The sequence below is a fragment of the Musca domestica genome, unplaced genomic scaffold (assembly GCF_030504385.1).
Source record: "Musca domestica strain aabys unplaced genomic scaffold, Musca_domestica.polishedcontigs.V.1.1 22, whole genome shotgun sequence".
NCBI classification, from domain to species: domain Eukaryota; kingdom Metazoa; phylum Arthropoda; class Insecta; order Diptera; family Muscidae; genus Musca; species Musca domestica.
In genome coordinates, this window is record NW_026712262.1 from 10,302,199 (window position 1) to 10,314,433 (window position 12,235).

A 12,235-nucleotide genomic window follows, 5' to 3' on the forward strand; every position below is an offset into this window, starting at 1 on the left:
ATATACAAAACAATTGAAAGTTTTTTTTTTTTCAAATTCATCAACTTAACACATTCCCGAATAAAAATAAAAACCATAACTAAATAAAATATCGACAAGTGCTTCACAGAACACCCCGCGTTTAGTTACTGCACTTTAATTACCAGATACTAACATAATTTTTAATATATAATTTTATTAATCGATATGATTTTTAAATGATAATTATTTCAGTTTTTATTACATTCGATTATGTTTACATATGCCTGGGCCAATGTAAATTCATAGTTTTCATGTATACACAAGAAAATTATTCTATATACACATATATTTTTATAGATACATTGGTGGAAGTGAATATATTTTCAATTTCGTACGGTTCACTCGCTGGAAAGGGGGATTCGTCGGTATAACCCAACCTAAGGGGATTTATCTTAAAAACTATCTGAAGCTGTGTAAGGTTGAATGTTTTATCAGTCATAGATTGTCTGTAAACACACTCTTCTTTTAAATTTTATTTATACATACAAATGTAACCCAATGAAAACATTTTTTCGTAAACTGGATTTTTTATGTTGAAATATCACGTGAAGAGAACCGAAATATTATATCATATGGATAAAAATTAATTTCTTTCCACCAACGTCCTATGATTTTACAATATAATTTTAAGCTCTAAAGCAATAAACTATTGTACTACTTGATACTATATTTGAATTTAGCGTCCACTTACGTTTAACGTGTAATGCCCTAAAATATACACTGCTTTTTTGATAAATATATCAAATGAATATGCAAACTATTTAATATAAGTTTTGGATTTCTACATGGTTCGTAAGAAGCATTCAAGAATCTTGTTCCATCAAATATGTAACATTCTTTTAAAGGCCCAAAAATGTATAGTTTGAATAACATTCAGACACTACAGGCCAGTTTCTTCACGAGTCAGATTTAAGCGCTGGATTTAAAGATTTAATTAATAAATCGAAAATATATAAAGATTTGTATCCGATATTTTTTAAAAGGGTTTAATTTGAATTGTTGTATATGATAGCAAATAGAAAATTACGAAATTAAAAGATAAAACATCATAAGAGAGGTATAAATATCTATTAAAGTAATAATATCGTGGTAACCAGTAGTACATCAATGTTTCGGACGAATAGGGCGCCATATTTATCATTTGCGTGCTTACGTACCTGACAAGTGGTTATGAAGATAGATGGAAGTGGGAAATATTTTTTAACAGGCATAACTATCTCCTAATTTTCAATAGGAATAAATAAAAGTTATAACAGTGGCTGGAAAATGTTACAATCCTGGTTTTAAATTTATTGTAGGCATACGTCTAGTGTTTGAGCTTAAACTTTTACACGTCGCACGTTAGATCTATTATGCAATAACAAATAATTTATGCTTTACAATTGTTAAATTATTATGTATATGTAAGTATATCATTGACGTTGTATATTAAGTATAACATTAAAGTGATTTGCAGCGTGGTTTGAACTGATATATTAGACCATTTCATGCTCCATTTTGGTGTTGTGTTTTGTTAGTGATTTGAATTAGCTTCGAAATTGGTATTTTTCTATTGTTGTTGAAAACTGCTTAGACTTTTTTGGACATCGAAAATAATGCTTCCTACTCAGGCATTTAATTCCTAAAAGTAAAAAAAAAATAATAAATAATTTTTCCTTTTTAAATTTTGTGGTAGGTTAAAGCAATTAAAAAACTTCTATCATGTCCTACACTAAGCCGTGGTTCAAGTTATTATACCTTTGAGAAGGAGGCGATATAGACCAATGGTTAGTTTTGATAATTTTAATAGACTATGTCGATTAAAGCATGTCTCTGCTATGAGTTAGCATCTTGCAAAGTTCAGTTTTTTCAGGTATAGGCCGAACCCTATTGAAGTTAATGATAATCTATTCAAACCGACTAATTTCTAGCACTCGGAGTTCAACTTACTATAAAGGCAAGTATGTAAAATTCGATTTAGACATCCCTTCAAGACGTAGTATGGCCTTGATAAGAATTATATTCCGTACAATGTATCACAAAGCCCAGAAAATATGCAGGGTATATAGGGTGTATTAAGATCCTAATGGTGCACATTTCGCCATCTCTATACTTTCACGTTTTAGCAGAGATATACAAAGGTACCACCCGCTATTCGGGCGCTATTAGCTTTTCTCACTCTTACGGAATTGACGGTAAGTATATACATTGGCGCCATCGAGCTTCAAGTCGCTTAAACTTCTTTATCATGCAAAACCAAAAATTTAAACACATTTATTTGATAAGGTTTTTAGGTATGCATATATATTTTTATTTCATTTTTTCTGTGCAAAATTTTTGGAGAAGTTGACATTTTTGTATTAGAAAACCTTAGAATATGAAGTTACTATTCTATGGAATCCGTAGATTTCTCATTGAAAATAGCCATTAAAATTCAAGGTATTTCATCAGTAATATAGCCTATATTTAAGCAACTTATGATCTATAATGAAATATATAACGTGATATTTGGACAATATTGATGTATGTATCGTTTGAATCAAACTTCAAGGGTAAAGTGGTTATCAATCTAAATACTGACACTTGATTCTGCGTAACACAAAACATAAACAAAAGGAAGCTTGTACTTTATTTATATAAATATATATATATTAATTATAAAAAAAACAATGATTGACTAGAATAACAAAACAATGTTTGTGAGTATGTTGAATATAGATATATAATATTCGCCTTTAAGAACTATTGTCTTGGTTAAAAATAAAAGAAAATATAATTGGACGGAACAATTTAGAAAACCAAAATTGAGTTTTAAACCAAGGAATGGGAACATTACATTGGCCCACTTTTTCTAAATATTAAAAATTATAATGCAAAATTATATCATTTTCCATTGCCTACTTATATACAAAACAATTAGAAGTTTTTATCAAATTCATCAACTTAACACATTCCCGAATAAAAATAAAAACCATAACTAAATAAAATATCGACAAGTGCTTCACAGAACACCCCGCGTTTAGTTACTGCACTTTAGTTACCAGATACTAATATAATTTTTAATATATAATTTTATTGAATCGATATGATGTTTAAATGATAATTATTTCAGTTTTTATTACATTCGATTATGTTTACATATGCCTGGGCCAATGTAAATTCATAGCTCAATAGAGTTTTCATGTATACACAAGAAAATTATTCTATATACACATATATTTTTATAGATACATTGGTGGAAGTGAATATATTTTCAATTTCGTACGGTTCACTCGCTGGAAAAGGGGATTCGTCGGTATAACCCAACCTAAGAGGATTTATCTTAAAAACTGTCTGAAGCTGTGTAAGGTTGGAATGTTTTATCAGTCATAGATTGTCTGTAAACACACTCTTCTTTTAAATTTTATTTATACATACAAATGTAACCCAATGAAAACATTTTTTCGTAAACTGGAATTTTTATGTTGAAATATCACGTGAAGAGAACCGAAATATTATATCATATGGATGAAAATTAATTTCTTTCCACCAACGTCCTATCATTTTACAATATAATTTTAAGCTCTAAAGCAATAAACTATTGTACTACTTGATACTATATTTGAATTTAGCGTCCACTTACATTTAACGTGTAATGCCCTAAAATACACACTGCTTTTTTTGATAAATATGTCAAATGAATATGGAAACTATTTAATATAAGTTTTGGATTTCTACATGGTTCGTAAGAAGCATTCAAGAATCTTGTTCCATCAAATATGTCACATTTTTTAAAGGCCCAAAAATGTATAGTTTGAATAACATTCAGACACTACAGGCCAGTTTCTTCACGAGTCAGATTTAAGCGCTGGATTTAAAGATTTAATTAATAAATCAAACATATATAAAGATTTGTATCCTACTATTTTAAAAGGGTTTAATTTGAATTGTTGTATATGATAGCAAATAGAAAATTACGAAATCAAAAGATAAAACATCATATGAGAGGTATAGATATCTATTAAAGTAATAATATCGTGGTAACCAGTAGTACATTAATGTTTCGGAAGAATAGGGCGCCATATTTATCATTTGCGTGCTTACGTACCTGACAAGTGGTTATGAAGAAGGAAGTGGGAAATATTTTTTAAATGACATAACTATATCCTAATTTTCAATAGGAATAAATAAAAGTTATAATAGTGGCTGGAAAATGTTACAATCCTGGTTTTAAATTTATTGTAAGCATGCGCCTAGTGTTTGAGCTTAAACTTTTACACGTCGCACGTTATATCTATTATGCAATAACAAATAATTTATGCTTTACAATTGTTATATTAATATGTATATGTAAGTATATCATTGACGTTGTATATTAAGTATAACATTAAAGTGATTTGCAGCGTGGTTTGAACTGTTATATTAGACCATTTCAAGCTCCATTTTGGTGTTGTGTTTTGTTAGTGATTTGGACTAGCTTCGACATTGATATTTTTCTATTGTTGTTGAAAACTGCTTAGACTTTTTTGGACATCGAAAATAATGCTTCGGACTCAGGCATTTGATTCCTAAAAGTAAAAAAAAAATAATAAATAGTTTTTCTTTTTTAATTTTGCGGTAGATTAAAGCAATTAAAAAACGTATATCATGCCGTACACTAAGCTGTGGTTCAAGTTATTATACCTTTGAAAAGGAGGCGAAATAGACCGATGTTTAGTTTTGATAAGTTTAATAGACTATGTCAATTAGAGCATGTCTCTGCAATGAGTTAGCATCTTGCAAAGTTTAGTTTTTGGGTCTGGGCCGAAACCTATTGAAATTAATGATAATCTTTTCAAAATGACTAATTTCTAGCACTCGGAGTTAAACTTATAATAGAAGTAAATAGGTAATGCTCGATTCAGATACAGCTATATCAATGATACATATTTGATATGTAAACCACTTAAAGACGTAGTGTAAGCTTGACAACAATGATATCGGCACAAGGTATCCCATGCAGCGTGAAAATTCTTCTGGCAAATGTTGAATTAGATATAGCTCCCATACATATTCTCCTCTAGTTTGATGTAAATGATGCACCAAACATTCTACGATTGTGTAATTAGCATGTATTATGAATGCTGATGACTCACTCTTATATGCTAATGAAAAATCTCTATTAACCCATTTACGCCGGCTCCCTTATTTGTGGGAGGAAAATGTTGAAACTTAGTGGAGGATGCCATAATGTCACTCATATTCCGCGCACAAAAATTCAGCACCCTATCTCTACCCATTGCTCGGGCAGGGGGTGGTGCGCTTTCGCACCCGTCGGCGTTACTGAGTACAACTTTAGTACTAGAAAATGTTTTAATAAATTAATAGCATTGTAAAGGAAAATACGTGAATTAAGTTGGAATTTTAATAAAATTACTCAACAATTAGATAATATTAAAAAATAGTGAAGTAATACATGTTCCAAAGGTTGCACGTTGTCATACCCTCCACCTTGGAAAGGAGGGTATATTAACTTTGTCATTTCGTTTGTAACATCTCTAAATATTCGTTGAAGACCCCATAAAGTATATATATTCATAATTAGCACAAAATTCTAAGTCGAACGATGTCCGTCCGTCAGTCAGTTGAAATCAAGATACAGCTCCATTATTTGACGTAGAGCGTCAAAATTTAGCAGAACAATTTGTATTGTGTCTAGGATGGTTAGTATTGAAAATTATATATATATATATATATATATATATATATATATATATATATATATATATATATATATATATATAACGGTACCCGCCGAGATTGGGTATTTTGATAATTTTAGCCACATTTTTCGATGGAATTGTCTGAAATTCAACACAAGGAGTTCCTTGTGAGTACTATACCCTCTGAAAGAGAATTGTCTTTATAGGTACACAATCGTATATCGCCCCATATATCGGCACCTTCCGATATTCGTATTTTTAAATTTTTTGGAAAATTTCATAATTCCTTTCATATGGGGTATTCAAAGTTCGGTGCGGCCGAACTTACTGTTTTTTACTTTTTCTAATTATGAATATTGGAGAAAATTTGATTGAGAATATAGCAACGCTAATGGGATTTGACGTGACTTTTGTACCCTATTTATTTATTATTATACTATACTTTTTATAGTAGTTAAATAGCTTAATTTAACAAATTTACAATATGAGGATTCGAATATACGTGGTGGATGTTGATACGTCTGAAGAGTAACATAAAAGATCGAAAACATCATACTAAACGACAAATTTTATTTGTCTCTTTTTCCTTTAATGCTGGGAAGAAGTGAAGTCTCAGAGTCTCTTCCTAAGCGGGAAGAGATCTGATACGACGTAGTACTCTTGCTTCGCCCAGTCGCTCTCGGGGTGCTCAACAAATTGTCGATGGTGAATTCTCGGAATTCTGGTCAGTGAGCATTCCCTTGTTTAAGGAAAGTGTGGCGTCCAGAGGTTATGAAATCGGGCGACCTGCTTATGGAGACGATTATCGGGTCTGGTCTGAGCCAAGAGAAATTACGGGTTGCCAAGTCACGTCATTTATCACACCGGGTGACACTATGGTTAAGTCTGGCGAACTGTGACATTCTCCTCTTATTAGGGTGAGGGCATCCTCGTTAGGCGTGCAAAATGTGGAACAGTCAATCTGCTCTGCCAGTGCTGATTCCCTCTGGTCATTATGTAGGACAGAATGCCACAACTCATTGTGGGCATAAAAATCCCCTAGTACCAGGCGGTTATTGCCTTCCAACAATGGGCTAATATCAGGCAAATAACGCGGTTCACAGCTAATAATCGGCGGGATATACACATTAAGCACCTCTACCTTGGCAGTTCCACACTTGACTGATACCCCCATACATTCCATCTGTACTAAACAGACTGGTGTAACAGAAACGTAAATCCCCCACCTCCACTTCTGGTGCGATCCTTTTTTAGTACGTTGTAACCATAACAACGTTGTTAGCTACAATTTTCATTGAGCTTGGTTTCCTGCACCGCTGCGATCTTAATATTCCTCCGACTCATAAAATCCACTGTCTCTTCAATTTTACCTCGGAGTCCGTTGGAATTGAATTGCAAGAATGACGCACTGTACGAAATTTGAACAGCAACATGTGGCGTTAATTGCTTCGGTGAAGATCGCTGTTCTGGATACAGCGGTGGAGCCCTATATTCCGACGACGACTCAGAAGTTGACGACGAAGAAGTGGACTCGCTGGGGACTACGTTACTGCAGTACGTCGCAACACAATCCCTCCCGATGTAGTTGTTAAAGTTTGGATTTTTTCGATTTTATCCTTTTCTGTCAAGAGACCGTTCCGAAATGGTGTGAAATGTCAAAATCATAATTACAAAACAAACATAATTTAACATAACATACATATGAATAAATTAATGATTAATATTCTGTTTGATTTAATAAAACTAAAAAATGTTTTTTTTTTAGAATTTAATCCTGAGCATCACTTGTGTAAATTTAAATTAACGGCTAATAGTTATTATCAACATAATTACAAAACAAACATAATTTAACATAACATACATATGAATAAATTAATGATTAATGTTCTGTTTGATTTAATAAAACTAAAAAATGTTTTTTTTTTTAGAATTTAATCCTGAGCATCACTTGTGTAAATTTAAATTAACGGCTAATAGTTATTATCAACAGCAACGACGTCCCTACCGGAAAAATAAGCCACTACAACGATAGTGTACAAAGAAGTTGTCCGCGATAGGTTGTCCATTCCCCACCGACCAGTCATTCGGGATCAGTTGTCTGTGGATAGCTAAATAGTCAGGTGGGGTTGCAAAACTTGTTGACGTACCGATCTCTTGACTTACTGTGGAAAGTAGTGTGCAGATAGTTGCATGTTGAGTTACATGTTGACGTACCAATCACTAAACACTGTCGTGTTGTTATATGTGGAGTTAATTGGGGTACCCAGACCTTTCGACGTACAAATATCTTAACTCTGTGCAGTAGTGGGTGTGAGTTAACTAATCTTCGACTAACCAATCATAAAAATTATAAAAAAGCGTTAAAACATAATTTATACATTTTTTCTTAATAATTCCCTTTACATCATACAACATCCAATTTCAAAAGTATTGAAATGAATGCGTAAATGCAAAAAAAAATATAACTTTTGTTTTCTCTTTAAAAAAATCTATTTTTTAGATTCATGTGCTAGCACTATAGACAAATAAATGCATAAACTACAAAGTTTTAAAATTTACCCCTTCCGGAAGATGTCACTATGGTTGATCTTAGGCCAGTAAAGTCACTCAGGGCTAGTGAAGTCACTCGACTTCGAAAACAATTTATTCATTTTTCTACTATTTAAGTTCTATATTTTAAAATTTCACTACATAGTTGGTTAATTTCAATGTAAAAAAGTCACTGTTTAATTTTCAATTGACAAATAATAATAAATCATAAAAAAATTCAATATTTTGTATTTTGAGAGAATTGAGTGAATAGTCTTATTCTCTCTCACAGCATGAACGACATCTATTGAAGCAATTTTTTCGGAGATAACAGATGAGACAACTTTTTAGTCTATGCATTTATTTGTCTATGCTAGTACACGGTTTTGAGCACTGCTTGTGCGTTGGGTTACTTAGACTCTTCGACGTACCAATCTCTTAACTCGGTGAAGTTGTGCTCGTTAGTTAACTAGGGTACTGAGATCTCTTAATTACATCCGATACATTAATGTTATAACAGTGTAATTTAAGAATTGCTCAGCTGCTGCCTACTACGTTTTCCCATCACTATCCTCTCATTGAATATAACCAACAAACACCGAACCATGTCATGCTGTCAACATCGAGCATATACCATTACCATCATCAAACAACAAACTTTGCATCACAGTCCACTACTTCTACCGTCATCAACAAACCACCCCGATGCCTTACAGGATAATTCGATCTGTAATTTAACTAAAGATCTATACTACCTTACTTATCTACTACCTAACTTATCTATGATAAGTGAACTTAAGCAGATAGTGTCGCTAAAGTGTTGAGTGTAAATATTGTGTGTAGTGTGTTTTAAATAGTCCAATAAATGTTTATAACGTTATCTGAAAATAATTTTTTGTTGTGTCTGAACAAATAAATTCTCCAAGTTTGTTTTTTATTCGACCTTGTCCAATGTAATTTAAATAAATAAATTTTTCTTTGAGCTTTAGGTCTGGGTTTTTTTTATTAAAATCCGATATTTCGCAATGGGTTACATTGCATCTTCAGGAAGATCTACAAAAATACATTTTGATTTTTATATTTCATGTTATCACAGCATTAAATTATTTAACAAAACAATAAAAGACAAACAGAAAAATATACGCAGAAAATAAATATATTGCTTACATGTAATGATCCATAAAAGTGTCAAGTTTTACTTAAACCTACGATAGAATTTCACTATCATCGTCTGTGGTAAATATTGCACTGAGTTGTTTTACATATTGCACGATCTATTTTTCTGTGTGAGATGGCGGTAGCAATAAGCTGCGTTATCCGTGTGGCTCTTATAGTTTATTCTCTTTGTTGTTGATAGGTTATTAATATGTAACATTTCTAAAGTCAATCTCCTGTTGTAGTTACTCTCCGTTTGTAGTAATTTAATATTCTCAAAGTTTGGTGTGTGGTTATTTCTCCTGCAATGCTCAGCAAGAGCTGTCTTTTGTGTCTCATTTTCGTTCCTGGATTTGATGTTTGATTTGTTAGCAGACATTCTCGTTTTAAGTCTGTTTTTTGTTGTACCTACGTACAGTTTCCCACATTTTTCGTTGTTGTTTCCCTCGCATTCTATTTGGTAAATTACGTTGTGTTTGTCTTCGATGTTTATTTTGCTTTTAGTGTCGCTGAAAAACTTTTTTAGAGTGCTGTTCGTTTTTTGCGCTATTGTAAATGTATTCTTGTCGTATATGTTAGATTTTAGGAACCTTTCTGACATGTGTGGTATGTAAATCATCGACTTGTATGGTTGTTCCTGCTTTGGTCCTAGGGGTCTATATTCAATAAAGTTGTTGATCATGTTCATTGGAAAATTATTCATTGTCAGTATTTCTCTGATTTTGTTTTTGTTTCGGCTGTGGAATTTTTCGTCACTTATATTCAATACTCTCTGTACAAAATTTTTGGCAGTGTTAATTATTATTTGTTTCGGATACTTTGAAAATAAATTAATGATTCTGCCGGAAGCTGTCGGTTTTTGGTACCAATCAAATTCTATTTTCTCATTGTTCCTACAGACTATTGTATCCAAATAGGGTAAGCTTCCGTGTAATTCTTCCTCCATCGTATTGCACTTGCTTCAAGAATCACAAAAAGATCGTCAACATACTTCGTCACAATCGTCGGTTTTGTTGTAAGTTTTTTCAAGTAGTTTCTCCATCACCAAATCGTCTACAATCGGAGAAGCCGGCGAACCCATTGGAAGCCCTCTCTTTTGTTTGTACACTTTGTCGTCAAATTTGAAATAGCGGTTGTCCTTGATGCAGAAAGTAAGAATATTGAAAAATAAGCCCTTTGTCATATTTGCATATTCTTTTATTTCGTCCCATCTTTCTTCTATTAAACGAATTCCTAAGTCTACGGGAATGCTAGGAAACAGGGAAACAACATCAAAGGACACCATTCTTTCCGTTTTTTTGACGGTGACCTTCTGTAGTTTGTCCTGTAACCCATTGCGAAATATCGGATTTTAATAAAAAAAACCAGACCAAAAGCTCAAAGAAAAATTTATTTATTCAAATAAATTCTCGTGACGACCCTGGCCTTCGTTGAGCACACCCCTGCTTCAAAGTTCAAAGTTTATTACACGTCGTCGCAAAATAACGAAACAACTCAATTTTTAGGAGGTAAATGTCGAAGTTTTCCTATTGATTAATTTGAATTTCTAATACAGATCTTGTAGATAACCAACTTAAGATTGAGGGTGGTTCACTTCTGGAGTACCTTTGTAATCTTCGAATACAGTCCACAAAGGCATCATCTTTTAATTTATTTCCATACGTGTAGCACGTACGTATAGCAATAATAGCATGTGTATCCATTGTTTGTGGCCGCCATTACAATGCGTCGCGTATTCACTTTTTGTTTGAATAGTAAAAGTAAATTTATGGGAATAATAAAATCTAATATTTTTATATCCTCCACCTTGGAAAGGACGGTATATTAACTTTGTCATTCCGTTTGTAACATCCTTAAATATTTGTCGTAGACCCCATAAAGTATATATATTCATAATCAGCATAAAATTCTAAGTCGATTTAACGATGTCCGTCTGTCTGTCTGTCCGTCTGTCTGTCTGTTGAAATCACGATACAGCCCACATTATTTGACGTAAATTTAGCAGAGCAATTGGTATTGTGTCTAGGATGGTTGGTATTGAAAATGAGATATATCGGTCCACGTTCTGGTACAGTCCCCATATAACGGTATCTCCCGATATTCGGTATTTTGATGATATATGCCACCTTTTTCACGGATTTGTCTGAAAATTGGTATTTGTAGGTCATAACGGGTCCCTGTACGTGTGGCAAAACATTGCATGTATAGGTCCACGTTTTGGTATAGCCCCCATATAAATGTACCTCCCGATATTCGGTATTTTGATTATTTTTTGCCACATTTTTTCACGGATTTGTCTAAAAATTGGTATTTGTTGGTCATAATGGTTTCCAGTTCCGGTGGCGAAACATTGCATGTATGGGTCTATGATTTGGTATAGCCCCCATATAACGGTACCTCCCGATATTCGGTATTTTGATGGTTTTTGCCACATTTTTTCACTGATATGTCCAAAAATTGGTATTTGTGAGTCATAATGGGTCCTAGTTCGTGTGGCGAAACATTGTATGTATAGGTCCACGTTTTGGTATAGTCCCCATATAACGGTACCTCCCAATATTCGGTATTTTGATGATTTTTGACACATTTTTTTTTACGAATTTCTCTGAGAATTTGGTAGTTGTAGATCATAAGGGTCCCAGTTCGTATGGCGAGTCATTGTAATTATAGGTCCACGGTTTGGTATAGCCCCCATATAACGGAACCTCCCGATATTTGGTAATTTGATGATTTTTGCCACATTTTTTTCACGTATTTGTCTGAAAATTGGTATTCGTAGGTCATAATGGTTTCCAGATCCGGTGGCGAAACATTGCATGTATGGGTCTATTTGGTATAGACCCCATATAACGGTACCTTCCGATATTCGG

General features: G+C 33.0%; 1 protein-coding gene across 2 annotated transcripts in view; it reads right to left on the reverse strand.

Moving 5' to 3' along the window:
- Positions 1-1,281: 1,281 nt before the first annotated feature.
- The window catches only part of LOC101901654 (transmembrane protein 132B), a 261,310-nt gene continuing 250,356 nt past the window's right edge, over positions 1,282-12,235 (reverse strand). Inside the window, exon 17 of one of the 2 annotated variants that reach the window (XM_059122968.1) lies at positions 1,282-1,642. In XM_059122968.1, the coding sequence (XP_058978951.1) occupies positions 1,628-1,642 (15 nt within the window). In that variant the 3' untranslated portion in view covers positions 1,282-1,627. Of the gene's footprint in view, positions 1,643-4,181; positions 4,548-12,235 lie in introns of those variants that run through there. The other variant, XM_059122967.1, reaches the window with a different exon arrangement.